General features: G+C 48.1%; 1 protein-coding gene across 17 annotated transcripts in view; it reads right to left on the bottom strand.

The window, feature by feature from the left end:
• Positions 1 to 18,715, bottom strand: part of ANKRD17 (ankyrin repeat domain 17) — a 2,430,147-nt gene that overhangs the window by 924,891 nt on the left and 1,486,541 nt on the right. For all 17 annotated transcript variants that reach the window (XM_069630806.1, XM_069630790.1, XM_069630801.1 and 14 more), the window contains one exon: positions 7,029 to 7,124. In XM_069630806.1, the coding sequence (XP_069486907.1) occupies positions 7,029 to 7,124 (96 nt within the window). The remainder of the gene's footprint in view (positions 1 to 7,028; positions 7,125 to 18,715) is intronic.

Below are 18,715 nucleotides of genomic sequence, written 5' to 3'. Positions count from 1 at the left end.
GGTCTAGAATGGGCCGCCAGCCACCGGTCTTCTTTTGGACGAGAAAGTACCGCGAGTATACTCCAGAGCCCCGGAGCCTGTTTGTGACGAGTTCTATCGTGCCCTTCTTCAGCACTGATCGTACATCCAGAAGTAGCTGTGGAATGTGGTTTTCCTTCCTGGCCTTTGGTGGAAAATAGGGACACTTCCTTTGTAACTCCAGAGTGTGCCCGTGGGCCAGGGCATCCAGCACCCAAAGGTCAGTGGAGATGGACTTCCACACGCCAACGAAGTTTGGCAGCCGGCCTCCCACCGGGGTGCTCTGATGGGGGCCTGACATCCCGGCCGGTTCAGTCTTGCTTCGCCGAGGCCTTGCCCCCTTGGCGGCGACGACGGTGTCCACCGGCCTTGTTACGGCCTCTGTAGGGTTCCTGCGACGAAGTGCGGGCCGCCTGGCGGTACGATGAGGAGCTGCCACCAAATCCCTTGGAGGCAACTTGAGACTTGCCTACGGAGGTCCAAAAGGACAGCCGTCGCTGATGGAGTGCCCAAGGCACGGGCCGTCTCGGCGTCCGCCTTGATGGCCTGCAGCGACTCGTCCACTGCCTTGCCGAACAGGTTGTTCCTGTTGAAGGGCATGTCCAGCACCCTGGTCTGCACGTCCTGACGGATGTCAGTGGCCCTGAGCCAACCGCACCGGCAAAGGCAAACGCTGTTGCCCATCTGCCGAAAAAAGCGGTGTCGCCGATGTCCATGGCCACCGTGATGACGTGGTCCGATGCCACCTTGCCTTCCTGCAGGATTTCAAGTGCTTCCGCCCTCTTGTCGTCTGGGAGGTAGTCCAGGAGGGGAGCGATCTTGAACGGCAGCTCCCTGTCATACCGGGCCACGATAGCGAGGGCATTGCCGCCTTGACGGTCGTCCCTGCCGACGAGATGACCTGCCGTCCAGCCTCTTCCCCTCGCCGTCCGGCGGGGAAGTTGATGCAGTCGCCCCCGCTGCTTTCTTCTTGGCCGCCACAAAGACCACCGAAACCGGGGACGGCTGTGCCCTGAGGCACATCGGCGCGGAGTCTGGGAACCGGTACTTCTTCTCGTACCGGTGTCTCTTTGCAGGGGCCGTGGACGGGTTGTTCAGAAGGGACAGTCCTTCGTCCCAGATGTCGTCCAGTAACAGGGCCGAGAGTACGGTCTTACTCTTGGCCTCCCGTCATTTGTAGAAGAAACCCTCCTTCAGCTCTTCGGGCATAGGTGGAAAAACTCTAATGTCCTGGCGATCATGGCGTGAAAGGAGCCAATTTTGTGGGGAGGGGAAGCCTGGGGAAGGGGTGATCGGAGATCCGTTCCGTCATCACCTCCGTCGTCCGTCCCCGTCTCATCCCTCGGTGGAGGGGATGGAGGTGGAGGATGGAAGGGCAGGGGAGGATGGACTTGCTTAAGTGGCGGACTCCCGGACGGTCCAGGCACCGCTGGATCGTCCACCGAAGGTAAGGCGAACCTTGTCCTTATCTCAGTGCACAGGGTGTGCAGGGCCACCAAAATGTCATCTTGCCTGTCCACCGGCGGTGGCATTGGTTGCCACGGGAGCACCAGCGTGGTGTCTGGTTCCTCGTCGGTCTGCCGTTCTTCATCGTGTCCATCCTCGCTCTCTACGTCCGCCTCGTCGGGATCCTTCCCGTGGGCCATGCCCTCCTCGAACCTCTTGTCCAGGGTTGCCTTGATGCTAGACAGGAGATCTCCGCCCCTCTTTCTCAGCCCAGGGTTTCACAGGGTCTTTTCGATAGGCTGGAAAGATGATTCCCTCCGGGATGGCAGACAAACTCTAGGCCTGGAGGCCGTCTCCACTGGGGTCGCCTCCTCAGACTTCGCCAGGCCCGCCACGACGAGGCCTTAGCCGGGTGAATCTGGACCTTTACAACCTTGGGTGCGTCTGAGGCCTTCACCGTGGGCAGAGGGTTGCCGCCTTGCTCCCCCTTGGCTTTCTCTGTCAGGACCTGTCGGGGCTCCTCCCTAAACTTACCCGGGTTTTCAGACTTCCTTTTTCACCGAGACGGAGCGTTGGCTCAGGGTTGACTGCATCAGTGACATCATGCCCTGCCTGGTCCGAGGAGCCCAAGCCAACGGCGCTCCCGGGGCCCGCAGACTTGCAGTGCTTTGGCCTTTTGTTGGGCCCCTTTCGCCGGAGCACCCTCATAGGTCTTAGAAGACCGCTCAGACTTCGTCTCACCTGCTGCTGGGTGTTAGGGAGAATTCTCATTCTATGGCTAATTTCCCTTACCTATAGAGTCCCCCAGCAGCTTTGCTGGATTTGAAGGGTTTGTTTCTTTTTTTCCTGCTAAGAGTGAGACTCTTTTTCCCACTCTTAGGCATTTTTGCTGTGTGTGATCTAGGCTATTTTTGTGTTTAATGTCTATGGGATTTTCTCAACCCCATAGGAACCATCTTTATTCACATGTGTTACACAGCACCCTCAGTGCAGTGATACAGGGGTGTCGTAGCGACCCCCAAACAGACTCCATAACCTGGGACTGACTACTGTCTCCCAGGGCATGTAAAGTCCCAATTGACTTTACTAGTCAATTTCTATGAACTAAACCAGTACAACCCATCTTACTATGGGAGGTACTGGAAAGGGTTAATAGTTTTACCCTTATGTTCATTTTCGAGAGGGTACCGTACAGTCCCTCTCTCAAAAGTTTCTGGCTGGTGGCAGTGGTTACTACCATAAATATTCGACCAAGAAGATATTCCCATTGTTCGAGGCTACCACTTTTTCTGACAGCCTCTAACATACCGCTGGTACATTTTAATATTAACTTTACTCCGGTAGGTTTTATTTGCCAGAACTTTAATATTACTTCTTTCTCGTGTCTTTCTCTAAACTCCTAATCCTTTGTTCGTCCGTTTGGCGGGCTTCTGCCAAGAAGCTCTCCTTTCGGCGCCACTGAGTCTGGGGTGGGTCCATTGTGTGGGAGGGGGAGTAGGACCCCTGGACAGGGTTGCCTCAGCAACCCATGTCGCGCTCCATCCTGATAGGCTGGAGGGTCTCCCGCCAAGATGACCACTCCACTGTGTGATTGACAGCTAGGCTGCATGAATGGGGATCTTTTTGCATAAAAGCAGGGCCCGGAGGACTGGAAGAGCAAGACGTCGCCACTGGAACTAAGACGACGAAGAGGAGAGAAGCCAAAGACATCTGCAACGACTGAACCACCGTTGAAGTCCTGCTGAAGCGTCTCACCACTTTTCTACACACGACGAGAGAAGATCTTCATCTGCAAGAGCCTTCTTCCCTTGAGCTGATGGGGCCAACCAGTTTGCCAATCGCCTTCCCGGACCTGCCTTGGTCGAATCACCAGTAACCTGTACTCGGAGGCCGGATAGCCAGGCACCAGTCCACCCAGACCGCGATTTAAAGCAGCGTACCTTTTATTCGTCGGGCAGCACCGCGGCTGGTTTCATCCCTGGGTAGTGCAGTAACTCAAACCTTCCTCCACGACGAGAGCCTCTCTTCCTCTGCTGGATCCCCCGAACTGCAGGAACTACCAGGAACAACCACCACCGCAGGAGCCACTTCATTTTAAAGGTACATTGTTCCACCAGGCTGCCCTTTCTTCGCGGTAGCACTAAAGGTGTTTTAAATCCTTTACCTACCTGTTGGGTTGGCCGCCCCTCTCTCTTAACATTGTCTTTCACCTTCTGCATCCACCTTTTCAAAATCGTTAACCAAAGACTTGACTGCAGCTACAAGAACATTTTGCTCCTGGGCCCTTGCCCTGTACCACCGACTCTGGCTACATTTGTTAGAACTGCCTTCTCTAGATTGCTTCTCAACTAGAACTGTGTTGGTGCACCTACTTCTTATAACTACCCTTTTCTTCCCCTTCCTAAACCTTGTGAAATGCCATTTTGCTCAGTTTTCATTTAAGTATTTCCTATACTGATGCACTGTCTTGCTTAAACTGGTTCACAAACTTATGGGAAGAGTTGCTAGGGCGTGTAAGAAGCTATTTCTGTACAACTTGTGCTTTCCCTCCCTTGTGAGAAATTGCTAGAGTATCCCTTGTGTGAGATTTTCACTGTGCCATTTTGCTCAGTTTTCAATCTGGTTCACTTGGTCTACAATTTAACTAGGGAGTGTGTATATTTTTTCTTGGACTTATTTTAACTTGCTTGATGATTGTGATGAATGTGTTTTATTAGAGGTGTATAAAATAAATATCTCTCTACTTTTTAATACAAAGTTTTGGTCAGTGTTTCCTTGTGCCATACTACTGTAGGCCTATTGTGTAAACCCTGAATACTGCTCATCTCCCTCTTGAGATAAGTCTGACTGCTCAGCCACAGCTACCAACTGGTACAGAATGATACCAAAGGGGATGTATTGCTCTCACCTGTAGTCTTAATCTTCTGTAGTGCTCCCTAAGGGAAAGGCACAGGATTCTGCCTCTGGGCTCTTAGCCTTCAGCCAGTTTGCGAGTTGTGTACGACGGTCTTTCATAGTGCGGACGGACATGTTCTTGCTGTTAGGCTCACCTGGTATCCACGGGGATGCCACCCAGCCCTAGTTGGATGATTTGCACTCTGGGACCCTCTCCCGGTCCCTTGGTAAGGCCTCTGGTTAAAGATGGGTCTGCAATTTAGGAGTGCTGGATTCAATACCAGATTGTCTATGTTTTCCCACCTCCCTTGGCTTCAACTCCTTCCTCCCCCTTGGGCCTGCGCCTCACCTTAATATTGTAAAAGGTGGATTCTCCGTCCTGCTCCTCGTGGCAAGGGCACGTAGATGTGGGGGGCGAGCAGCGACCAAGTCCTTCACTGGTGCAAGCCCCCATGTGGGAATCCAGGCCTACTGCGAATCCGTAGATTTGCTGATTTACAGTCTTTATATGCAGTTCTTATGTTCCTCTTAGTTCGAATAATAATGTCTTGCTTCTTTCCTTTTAGGTATGGAAAGGTATTTTGGTGTTATCATGCATTTTGAAGATGAGCATGGCCTGGTAGGCGAAAGCGCGGTGTGCGCGATGCTGTCCGGTGAGTAATGCGCGATGCGCAGCGCTGTTTCGCCTTTTATATTGCTAACCTGTGTCTTTTCTCTCTTTGCAGGTTGCGATGTTCCTCGCCGAGCGCCGTAATGTTCCAGCAATGATACTGACCAGGAGATGACTACCCAGGTAAGAATTGTGTGGCTTTCTTGAGTAAATGCTTACTAATGCTGTCTTTCTTTCTCCTCTTTCCAGGTGATGGTATTCCAGGATGCATGCAGTGCCGGATGATGGAGTTCGTACCTTCAGGTGAGTGGAACTGAAGTCGGCGATGGATTGAAGACAGGATACTGTTTCAGGTAAGTTTTGGAAGTGTTCTTTCTCTCTCTGCAGGTCCTTGGTTTCAGGTAAGCTGGCAGAAAAGAACTGGACATGGTGAGCGTTACGCTGCCTACAGCAGAATAACGCAAAGCATGTTCTGCTGTTTGGGTGCGGTTTAAATAGTCTCAGGTAAAGTAGTCCAGGTAAAATAGTCCCAGGCCTGCCACACCCAAAGTAGTCCAGGTAAGAAAGTCCCAGGCCTGCCACACCCAAAAGATTAGACCGCGTAGCTCAGTTCCTTGTAACTGAGCTATGTGTGTGCCTCCATGTTGGCTGAACACCCCCAAGTTAAATCGATCCAAGTAAATAGTCCCATTCTAATGTTGGTGTTCATGATGGTTATGAGCCTGGCGCCAAAGGCGCCAGGACTGACTCCAAGAGAGTCTTGGATGAGGTTTTAAGGCCTTTGACCTGGCCCTAACTGGAAGACTGACTTGCCAGTGAGGGCCAGGGGCAAGGGTCATGACACTTGCAGAACACAGTCTTCCTCCACGTGTGACTTGTCGGCGTGAAGGCAGTAGAGGCACCGGGAGTGCTCATCCTCCTTGAAGACGTTCTGTAGTCCACATCCTTGGCAGATCCTAAACAGCTTGGATCCAATGGGCGTTGAGTCTCCTTTGTCTTGGGCCATGTCCACGTGGGGTAGGCCTCAAAGATCTTCTGGAATCCTCCAAGAAGTGAAATTCGACGAAAAGAAATAATCGCCCTTGAGGGGCATAGAAATTTCCGAAACAGGTCCCAGTTAATCGGAAAATGAAACGGTGGAGCATGAAGCTCGATTTGACTGAAAAATAAAGAGTAAACTCCTTGAAAAAACGCAACACACAGTAAAAGCTCGAGAGCTAAGCACGAGGACTCCCAACACTTGAACGTGCAGTAAAAATCCCACCTACCCCTCTGCGGCTCTTCTCTTGGTCCTACTGCCACTTTACGTGCTACCAAACATGAAGATGGCTGCCAGAGGAGGGGCTTTGGTAGAGGACAATCATTGGCTGGGGCAGTATGACCCAGAGACCATTGATTGGTTATTAGTAGAAAGACAGTTCAGAAACAAAACAAACTGATATTTTCTTTACCGAGGATTCCCAGCCTGACGACGGGGAATATTCAAGAGCATGTGAATCCATGCCAGACCCCATGCTGGAGAATTATGATTGTACTTGTCGCAGAAATGGGCGTAGCCCGGGCGATGCCCCTGTGTCCTGGTTCCCCCTTACACATACATATCGCTACTGGTATTGCCAGGAGGTCAGGGTTGTTCTAGTGCACCCAAAGGGTACTGCATACAATCGTGCCTAACATGGGGGCAGGGGGGGGGGGGGGGGGGGTAGGGGCTAGAGGGGGGCCAGAAAGACATCTGTCTCCCGTAACCCACACAGGGTTGAAGCCTTCAAATGGTTATGAAAAAGTTGAAATGTGTTCAATTTAGCAGCATCCAAAGCATACAGAGTGTGGAAAAAAGAGACTGAGGTCATGGGGCCATATATACTGGCCCCAACGTCGCTTCCATAGAGGGTTGCATAGCAGGGCGAGGGCAGTAGACTCAGAGTCGCAATGCTTCCCATGGCGGTGAAAGAGCTTCCTATGACAGATGGTACTGAAGATAGAGTATCAGATTAGGAATCTGTGGGAGGAAATAATTTATTATAATTAAATTAACAGTACAGTGTTTAGGATTACTCACTTTATCTGTTATGGTTGCTATGTATCTCATGCATTCTGAATCTGATGGAAACTGGTTAACTTCCTTCACAAGGTAACGCACAACTTTCACATGGCCCTGAAAAATAAAAACAAATGTGAGGGGCTAGCTTTTGACACAATTGTGAATACATTTATGTATTTAACTTCATTTAAAAAGAATTTAGATACTGTGCAAATCAACAAAACACCCGACTCCATAAATTAAGAATCAAATGTGAATGACTTACAAAATGGAGGTGGTTTGGATAAAACCCTATGGGGTCTAGGCTTTCATCTACAACAAAACAGGGTGTGCCGCCTTGGGATTGATCCGTCAACAAGTCAGGATGTGTCAAAAATAAAGTGTCTGTCGTTGGGATACTGGACTCTTCCAGGCTCTCAAAAATACAACACTGCAAGGGATATAGTACCCACATGCTATTTGCTTTGTAATAGTAAAACAAAAAGGAATTTGTGGGAAGAAGATCAATAGTGTTTAAGGGGTTTAGTTACAACAAAATAGGGATTCCCTCCTTGAAATCGGTTTCAAACAGAGTTGGACTAGATCAAACAAACTTGTTTGCTTTAGCGTGGGGATGGTACTCTCCGCCAGGTTCTCAAAAGCAGAACAGAGACTCACAGATTTACGACCCACCCACTCATTGACTCATAATTGAAGTCATAGGGCAAAGAAAACGGCCGGCTGCTTTCCTGCCACGGGTCCTCATCACATTCCAAGCTCGCCATTTATAATCGGCACTAGGAGGATATTATTTGGTCCACTTCTTTATGGTTGGGGGCAATAGGGCTCCAGGTTACTGTAAGGACTAGGTTACTGTTTTCAACTACACATGATTCCTCACACCACTCTCACTATACTCCAAGCCAATTAGTGGCCTTTCCACTATGAGCAAAGGAGTCAAAACGTCTTTGCCCTGACAAATCTGGTAGCCGTTATCAGGTTCATCAATGGGCCTATCATACAGGACATTTCCCTAAGGGTCTCCCCACTACCTTGCTCTGCCTCCAGACCTCTAAGGTTCCTCTGCATGCTTTCCTGGCTACTGGCAGCCTCTGCGCACAAGATCTTCACAAATGTTATTGGCTTTCCGAGTAATCTCTACAACTTGATTTATGGCTCTCCACCATCATTCCCATCTCCAACCCCCTGCTACATATACCACAACTCGCCTGATCATTGGACCCTTCATAGGCCATTGGTTGTTTCTTCTTGGTGATTGGCCTGTTCACTTTGTTTGGGATTGTTTGGTGGGGGTTGGTTTCACGTGTCTTGCCCCCTTCACTGTGGGTCCTCAACTTCATCCATTTTGAGTCAAGTGACTTCATGCCCCTACACTATGCATGCAGGAGTCCTGAACAGGGGGGGGGGGTTCAATATGCTTTTGCGGGCCTTCATTACTTGTATCTTTTGTACCTGGCGTGCAGATTTCCTTAGCTATGTGAGTGCCAACATCAAATTCTTATGGACAGTTTTGGCAATCAGCTAGCATTCCTCTTCGGATTACAGCAAAATGATTGAAAATAAAATACCTACTGCAAAATGACCGAATTATTTTGGGTCGAATTCATTTTTTTTATAATGCTGGGGGAAGTGGGAGGGGGGGTTGGGTGTTTCCCGCTGCTTCCCTCCTACCTTAACCTATACACTTACCCCCACCACCATCCATGTTTTACTAACAAATGCAACCAAAATACTTAGGTCATTTTGCAATAGGTTTTTTCAAATTCGATAATTTCTGCAGATACCTTCCTCCTCTCCATCCCATATGTGAAGAACCAAACCATGCAGATGCATGCCTCTGGGTACTTCGTGGATGCTATGCATGGTTCCATGAAAGGCAGCATGTTAGAGGGGAGAGTAGCATTCAATCTCTGTGTTTCCCAGTTTTACTTGTAGGCAGACTCTGGGGTGTTTCCTCAAGTCACCTGTGCCAATAGCACTTCGATTGGTGTCCAAAGTTCCCGGAACGTCCCCAAAAAGGACTAGAAGGGGTATGAGACGCAACCAAGGTCTGATGCCTTCTTCAGAGTCTGTGGACTGTGAGAAACCTGAAGGTATCTCACTTACTAGTCTACAGGGATCTGTCATCCAGGTGGCCAGGATACGGCCATCACTTTTGGATCCAGTTCCTCGGGGTGGACTACTGAGAGAGGATCACCTGGATGGGGAAGCCTCAGGGAGGGGAAGCGTGACACAGAAGGGTGAGACACTGCATCTCCTTCCTTATGACACCTTTTCTGCATCCTGCCCAGCAGAACACTTAGAAACTATCTCCCCCCCGCTTTTCCAACACAAACACTTATTCACACCGGGGACAACGACGGACTAATACCCGAGCCGTTTACCTGACATGTCCCAACACAAGGGTCAGGCAGAGTCAAGCAATTACTGACAAATACACACACCTGAATACCCTTTCCCTTGCCCATAGGGATAAAAGATGGCGCACAAGTGCACACTCCGAGCAAGGCTGAATGTTCGAGTAAACAGCTATTCCAGGACGGGAGTTAAAACGGATGGGAAACACAGCGAGACCTGAAAGGACGTCAAGGAAGGAGTTGTCCTTGCCTTTTTCAACCCAGACCCGTGGAGCTCCCGAAATAAAACATACGTAAGACCGGGAACCGCATCTGGCAGGAGGTGCGATGATGTCAGCGGTACATGGCAACCTCCCGCACCGATTTTCAGGGCAGGGAGGCGTGGTGGCCATCGAGGTACCATACTTGACTTCAGTGGCAAAAGAAACCGCCAACGAGTTCAACACAGCCGGTGAGTCAGAGGAACCAGACAGTAAACCGGCTGGTGTTGGGCTCAAGGTGGCAAGTAGTAACATCAAGGAGATAAAGTAGACAAAAGGGTTTTGTGAACAAACTGGGTACCAGAGTCAGAGTAGTCCAGCGCCACATGGGTGCTCAGTCACAGGTCTCTGACTGGTACCCCTGCCCTGAACAAAGAGACTGTGTTGAACAATAGGTGCAAAGGAAACTACAAGTATCAAGAGGCAATAGGGAAGGTCGGTATAAGGTGTCAAGGTGGTCAAACAAGGGTTACATCAAATCCCTTGCACAAATCGAAAGTCCATGACACTTTGGAACTTGGCTTGGGTTATTATAAAACTGAAGTTGGCACCCGGCTGAGGAGAACGCCGTACAAACCGATGGTAAAAAGGCTGCGCTTGCTGTATGTTAACAGTGACCCGGCGAGACAAAATCACCCTTCGGAAGTCTATGAGTTGGCAAGCGCTCCGGAGGCCTGTGCCCGGATGAGGGGGACCCAATGAGAAATTGTACGATTGTTTAAAAAGACATTAAGACTTACCATTATTATAGAACAAGAGAAAAGCTAAACAAAGCAAACTGTTACTGGGGCAAATGTGAACCCGACTGAGGGATGCATGAGAAATCCTATTAATGAAAGAACTGTGTGAAGCCTGGCTGGGAGCTAGAGAGAGCCCGACTGGGGGCTTAAAAGTAAGCCTTAATGGGTGCTGGAAAACACCTGCATAGTGTTAAAACACACATGAACATTGTGATGACAAGTGTGAACCCGACAGAGGGATGTCCACAGTGAGTGGTTGGTCTGACCCTGAATGAGGGAGGCTGACGATTGAGAGAAGGATCGGAGGCCTTTCGAGGGGATCCAAGGGTGACAGGTATTCATCCTACGTAAAGATTACCTGAAAGAATTTTTATTTTGTTATTTTGGCCTATGAGGCCCACTGAAGCAAGAGACTTTGCAGGAGAAGAGACTTGGGTACAGAAGGCTCTGATACAGAGTCGAGCGTAGAGTCAGTCTACGTCAGTCCACTTCGAATTTTGCAATCCGAGAGGAGCTGCAGCGACGTGATCCAGTTTACCTGCACAGCAAACTACTGTTGCTTTAAGAAATCCACGTTGCGTTTGGTGGGCGGACACAATATAATCTCAACTCAGGCGCGGAGCGCGCACGGAGTCGAGCGTAGAGTCAGTCTATGTCAGTCCACGTCTGTTCGCGGCTGCGAGTTGTGCAGCGTAGTGTCGTGACTGACATGACTGCACAATCAGGCCTGGGAGGACAGGTAAGACCCCAAACCAGACGAAAGACAATCCAACAACGTTGGATGCAGAATCCTTGGACCGCTTTAAAAGCAGATTCTTGTCTTGAGCCAACTAAGGTAAGCACTGCATCACGCAAACGGGTGTCAAAGAAACATTTGGATGGATTCTTGTTTACAATCAGCCCCCATTGATTGCATTAACCTAACATCAGACAATACGTCTCCTTTAGCAACGAGTACAAATCTGGAAAACGTATCTGTGGTGATCGCGCGTGCATCCACAGGTGAACTCAGGGTGGAAGACGAGGGCATGACGATCAGCCCTTCTGCCCCGTCTGAAAACGCTGACACTTTAAACTGTCCGCCGACTCAAGTTCCCGCCGACTCAAAGGCGGCAGCAAACTCTTCTGATGGTCTTTCAGCTTTTGGCGTCATGCAAATCCTTCCAAACAATTCTGGGGGCTTTAGTGTGTCCGGTTGCGCCCCCGATAGCAAAGCAGAGGAAACCGCTGTATTCGCAGCCTTGGATAAAGAGGGCTTCCTCCTCGCCAGCCCATTACAAAGACCTTTACTAACTTTGCTCGACTTACCTCCACTCGATCGGAGCGAATCGAGACCAGTTTCACCTAATCCAATTCACTCCGAAATAGTCGAAGAGTTCTTCACTCCCTTCGAACTAACAGACGCGGAGTTATTGGAAGCCTCATAAGATGAGGTTGAAAACGAAACATTAAATGATTCCCCTGTAATAACGTCCACAGTGCCGCCAGTAATCCTTACTCGTACCGTTGACAACGACGACAGAATTCTGGCCGGCTGCTTGTCAGAGGCTCATACGAGTAGAAAGAACATTCCTCACTCGAACATGAAAGAACAACTTGAAGTGCCTAGATGTGTGGACAACGCAAAACAAACACCATCACACGGTACTCCCACCTATCCACGGTTTCGATATGACGCAGAAGATGCAATGCAACAACCTGGCCATTTATTATCAGGCCGTGCAAACCAAAGTTCTCAAGTTGATCCACCTCGTTGCAATCACAATCTCAACGCAGAAACATAGAAAACACCTCGAGTAGAGTACGACAGTGTTTTGCAGGGTAAACGCCATAGTACGGGTCTACCATCACGCGATAATCGTTCCTTAAACCACGGAGCAGACGGGAAACCAGCAAATCTTTAACCAAATTTCGAACCCAACCGCATATGAAGACTTCATCGAGTTCACCGACAAACAGTGGATTGCGACTAAACCAATTGCATTCATTGCAAGTCCCTGTGACAAACGAAACTGGGAACTTATCAATAACAAAACTCAGAGACAGCAAACAGTACACACACAAGCTCAGCAGATAAGACTGGCGCTGAGTCGAAACCTGGCCTCTCCTCAGCTACAGCCATGCAGATATATAACAATGTATTGGCTGCCTCATCTGCAGCGCTTTTGCCATTTTTGAAGATGTAGTAGTCCTTCCATGAGGCCCACAAAGATCAGACTTCTCTCATCATATCATTAAAGGAAAAGATGGACAGTTTTGACTCGGCAACAAACTTTTTGTAAGCCCAGCTGACTCAGGAAGCGGAATGCACAGTGCGTTGGCAAGAGCGCCTAAGTAACCTGGCCGCACGCCATCACTGTCAGAATGACTCTCTATCTGATGGCTTGCTCGAGGCAGTGAAGTGGATGCGCCACTCTGCCACCACGATGAACTCAAACATCGAGTCACAAATAATTACTTCAAGCCCTGTTGTAAGTCATGACGCAATCACAATCATAACACAGTGAACTTCGACTCAAGATGCGAGCAACCCACAAGAACGGCTTACAAATGAAAATGTTGTGAAATTAATATCCAAGGAGACTTCTCAAATAACACCTCGCCCTGGTGTGGACATTTTAGCAAGCAACACAAATCTTGACATACCTTGCAATGTCCCTGCTTTAGCCCAAAGAACGAGCCAACAAACAAAAGGTCAAACTTCAAGTGTAAGATCTGCGACGCCTTTGGCGTCCTTTGGAATTTTTCAAGGATCAGCCAAATCAATAGAGGCTATGACATTCCAACACGACAACTGCTCCATTCAGTGCAAGGGAAAAGGGGGCCTGTCACTAAGAAAGGTGCACGGTCTCAGAAACCACAAAACTTCATTCGAAACGTACCTGCAGACGCCAAGTCAGGTTTATTCTGCTGTACAGAGCCGTCCAAACCGAGTGCCTTCAATATTGCACATGCTGAAGAGAAACTCACAAAGGTCCCTGGTCTTAATTGTAGCCCCCTCCAGCAAGCGTCAAAGAGTCGACTCAGAACCGGAAAGCATCACAAGTAAATCCTCAAGATCCACGATTGACATCTGTGATCTCTCCACATATTCTGACGACATTCCAAACGAGCAACCAACATCTAACCGGCGTGTGTTCCCTGAAGCCCCTTACGCCGGATCCCCGCAAACTCCAACTTCCGAGGCACACAGGGACAAGAAGTCCGATCACAAATCAACGGTGTTTGAGCAAGGTTTGAAAAAAACGCTGTCAAAATTGAACCCCAAAAATACCAGGTCTCAGGGAAACAAACAAGCATGTTACTCTTCTCGTGCTCCTACATCCTTAAGATCCAGTAACAGTTCTTCGAACTGTAAACTGAGATTGCAAAACCTGCTTCAGGAAGACGACTTAAATTGGAATCGTAAAAACGTGAGGAAATTATTCACCTGCATTCCATCGCTTCGAACAATCACGTCTGACGACATAAGAATTGTGGAGAATGCAACTGAACGGTGTTGTGACCAAGTCTTATTGCACATCTCCTCAGCTTCAGTTTGTAACACCATCTTGAAGGCATCAGATGAACTTTTAATGTTTGGATTTGACATATCAGTAGAACCAACTAGCTCCGGCGCAGACACGCCCAGTTCAAGGAGTGCCTTCCTTAGTAATCCGGAACTAAGAGGTGCTGATCTACGCTGAGCAATGCTAATCCCAGACTCTAAAAGACCAAGTATAAATCCGCTCCAAAAAATAATACTCAAAACGATAAAGCAGGTGGGCACTAGCCACCAGCAATTGCGAATGAATGTATTTGAGTATTTTTTATCTTGGAACACTAGAGGGTTCACTCACCTATTTAACCAATTCGACATTGAGATAGAAAAGGTATTTGTCATCTGCCTGCAAGAGACATGGTTAAGTGAGCCCCCGTCTAGAGACGGATTCGTGATTCTATTAAACCCTGCAATTAAAAACGTAAAGGGGCGCCCCTCTTCCGGCCTTCTGATGATAAGGATAAACACTTGGTGGCGGCTCATACTCATTTAGTCCCAACCCTTTTGTGCAAGGAGCTCTACTTCAATCAAACAACAAAAACACAGCTATAAGGAAGCACCTGCTCATCTTAAACGGGTATTGGAACCCAAACAAAATCAGTACAAAATCGTTTGATTCAATGATACTTCACATCGACAAATCAGTATTGAATTACAAGAATCTTTCAATAATCTGCGCCAGTGATCTAAATTGTACTTGGTTCAAATATGACCCAGACAACCAGTTGTTTAAACCATCACCGAACAACGAAGTAAGCAGTCGTGGGCACCACTGGAGTCAGGCATTATGTAACCGCAACTGTAAAATGGTCAACGGTCACGTGCCGAGTGATCAACCACCTAAGCAAACGTGGTCGGATCACAAGGCACAGTCAATCATTGACTATTTCTGGGTTTCCCAAAACTTATTTGAAAAGGAGTTGTCACTTATAATAACCACCAAAACACCGACCACAATCTTTTGCGGCTTGCCTGCACAGTGGAATGGACAAACGAAATAAGAATCCACAACATTCCCTTCTCTGTGAATGCCGGCGGAAATCGGCTCAGGATTGACAGCTCGAAAATACAAAAAATGAACCAGAAATTTCTTTATGACGACGCAATATCGGTTGATTATGTTCCCCTGCTCTCAGATTTCGTCACTGTAAAAGCCTCAACGTCAATCATGGTGCAAAAACACAAGCACTTACCATCCACGTTATTGACGCAAGCAAAAAAGGCAATGCGACGTGAGGAACTTGAAGAAGTCGAGAATCGCAGTCATCGACATAAGTAACATTAAAACTGCAATTCAAAAGCGCCGCCAACAGTACAGAAATTGGCTAAAATCCCAAAAAATCATAACCGAGCAAGACAAAGCAGAGTTACTAATGAAACAACTTGTTCAGAAAAACCTGCGTGAAACCTGAGCAATTTTGAATACAGGTAACTCAAAACACCATTCGATTCTGTCAAATGGGATTGATTCAGCACAATGGGAACTTCATTTCACAAAAATGTTCTGTAACCCACAACATGAAGAAACAAGAGCCGTCGAACACAATTTGCAATCATGGGACATGCAAATATCAGCTGAGGACATCAGAGCTGTAATACGGACCCTGAAAAATTCAAACGCAGCCGGCCCAGATTTAATAACAAACATAATGTTGAAAAATAATGAAGTGGAATGGGCAACTTTCATAGAATCACTATTCTCACGGCTCATCAACAATGAAGATTCCAGTCTCTTGGTGTGAAGCAATTATTGTCCCCATCTACAAAAAGGGCAATCTGGCGGACCCAACCAACTACCGCCCGATTGCCCTGTTGGACACCATTGGTAAAATCTTTGCTTCCTTTTTACGCCAAAAGCTTGTACAATGGTCAGTGGCAGAACAAACTTCCGACATACGGCAAACAGGCTTTACCAAAGGTGTTGGTGTGGAAGTGAACCTACTATTTAATGACCATATTAAAACTCGAAAGTCTAAGGGCAAAAACACGATTGTACGTAGCTTTCAACGATCTACGTGGCGCCTTCGACAGTATCAATCGATCTAAATTATGGCAAAAATTGAAAAATTGGAAACGTCCCAGTAACTTGATTGAACCCATAAGAGCGCTACATTCAGATACAGTCATCAGTATAAGATTAAACAACCAAGGAACATTATCTAATCAAATATCTACGAATATGGGCGTGAAACAAGGCTGCCCTTTGGCTGCCAAGTTATTTAAACTGTTTATTGCAGATATTCCAGCTCCCCGTAAAAACGTGAGATGTTTTCCACCCATCCTGAACAACAGAGAAATCGGATGCATCATCTACGCTGACGACGTGGTCCTCTTAGACAGGACCCAGATAGGTCTACAACGGCAAATGACAAACTTGCATGAATATCTCAGTAAAAATGACTTGGCGTTAAACACCGAAAAAACCATGATTGTTATTATTGGCCGAACAAACATCAAAAAACAACGTCCATTCACGTGGAAAATTGACGAGAAACACCTGGACGTAGTGGATTCAATAAGATACTTGGGAATTTCCTTTAATAGCTCACTCTGCGAACATCATTGGAAGACCGACATGACAAATCGTATGATTCAATTTAGTATCCAAGCACAGCTGTTGGACAAATCCTACGGGAAATTCACTTTAACCCCCATATTGAATTTCTATACCCAAAAGGTAGTTCCGACCCAAAAGTTATAGCCGGAAGAAGGATGGAGCATTGATGTCTCATTTTGGCAGAAATTGGAAGGCATCTTTTGGCGGCGTGTCTTGAAGTTGCCAACCTATAGTTCGATGAAGCAGATATGAACTTTCATTAAACTCTCTCCACGCATGTGTCATGTGGAAATCTTTGATGGCACTGCGGAAGATGATCACAACGCCCATTCTACCAGCATATCAAATTTTTTCCACAAGACCGGGCACAGGAAAATCAAATCTCCTAGAAGAGTGGAAACAACGCCTGGAACAGATCTTAGTTCGTGCCGACCTAACAGCAGACGACTTGATAATGAGACCGCAATCTGTAAAAAAAAAGTTTGAACGTTTGTGTTGGATTCAGAATAACAACCAACGTCTTAAGATGCCAATAACATTAGACTCTGGAATAGGAGAACACAAGTTAGGTGTCCCATGTCGATACCTAACAAATTGTCCGTCTCGACATCACCGTGAACAGTTCCTGCAAATTTGTCTAAATGCCATAAAAACCAGGGCGACGCTGTGGCTTCGTCACTCAAACAAAGTAAATGACAATAAGTGTCGCTTCTGCCCGAGTGAAATTGAATCATTGGAACATCTGCTCACCAAATGCACGCACACCACGCCAAAACGGAACCTGAACTTAGGAAATCACAGTCCTGCGAGCCCAGGGTCCCGAGACTGGTGGTCATATGTTATGGCCGGCAGTTCAGTGAAACTAAGTTGTGTCGTAGTCGACTTCGTGGACTCACTTGATTTGAAGGCAAATGCATAACCATTCACAACTTGCGTTTCTTTTACCTATGGCGTTGGAGCGCAACTGCTTGCTTTGTACTGTTCGTTTTAACAAAGGAATCAACAAAATCATCATGCAGTAACAAAAGTCTGATGTCACGGTGTTAACACTGAGGCATATTAGACTGATGTTTCAAATAAAAAAAAAAAAAAAGAAGAAGGCCCTGATACTTGGAAAAGGAACTGTAACCTTGTGCTGGAGAAAGCCCGGGAGTGTGCTGTGTTCAAGAGTCCCGCCTTGTCCTGTGCTTAAAACGTGGGGAAGGGGGACCCGGCCATAACATCCTGACTTCTTTTTTGAACACTTTTTTCTTTTGTCAACAATATCCCACACTCTTGTGTAGTATAGCGCTAAGGATTGGCAATAGTTTTCTTTTTAGCATAGGCTCTTTTTATTTGACTATGCTCCACTATGACAGTATTATTTGATTGTCGTAGCATGCCCCCATCTTAGGCTGAGTGAGTCGGCGACAGTGTTCTTCACTCCTGCCAGGTGAAAAGGTACCAGGAACATCCCTTGGGTGATGGCCCAGTGCCTCAGATCTTGCGATTCCCTGGAGAGAGCCAAGGATCTGGTGCCCCCCCCCTGTTTCCGAATGTAGAACATCGTGGTGGTGCTGTCGGTGAAGGCCCGTACCACCTTGGTCTTGAGGGACGGAAGGAAGGACCCGAGGGCCCAAGACACAGCGCAGAGCTCCAGGACGTTGATGTACATTGACCTCTCCTCCAGGAGCCAAAGGCCTCTTGCGTGGAGATCTCCGGTGTGCGCGCTCCATCCCTGCAGGGAGGCGTCCGTCATCACTGTTTCCTGATGCGCAGGGGTCTGGAAGTCCGTGCCCGCCGTAAGGTGCGCGCAGGTGCCCCACCACCGGATCGCTTGATGGGAAGTCTTGTTGAGGGCGATCTTGTCTTCGAAGCTTACCGTCACTTGTATCCAACAGGCTTCGAGGAACTCCTGCAGTGGCAGCATCTGCAACAACGAGGTAGATTCACAACATCATGCCGAGCAGGGACTTGATGGACCTCACCCTGGCAACTTCCATGGTCAACAGCCGTTGTACCTTGCCCAGGATGGCTTTCATCCTCTCCTCCCACAGTGAAGCCAGTCGCGCCACCGTGTTGAGCCTGGCTCCCAGGAACAGAGCGTCCTGTGATGGCACCAAGCAGGACTTCACATAGTTTATCGAGAACCCCAGTTCCGTGAGCAGGCGGACGGTCCTAGCTGTGTGTTAGACGGCGAGTTCCCTTGACTTTGCTCGGATGAGCCAATCATCCAGGTAGGGGTAGATGTGGATCCCCTGCAGGCGCAGC

Source organism: Ambystoma mexicanum, chromosome 6q (assembly GCF_040938575.1).
Source record: "Ambystoma mexicanum isolate Mex_15411 chromosome 6q, UKY_AmexF1_1, whole genome shotgun sequence".
In the NCBI taxonomy this organism is placed as follows: Eukaryota; Metazoa; Chordata; class Amphibia; order Caudata; family Ambystomatidae; genus Ambystoma; species Ambystoma mexicanum.
The sequence above is the reverse complement of the archived record's forward strand: the minus strand, read 5'-3'. Positions and strand labels throughout refer to the sequence as shown.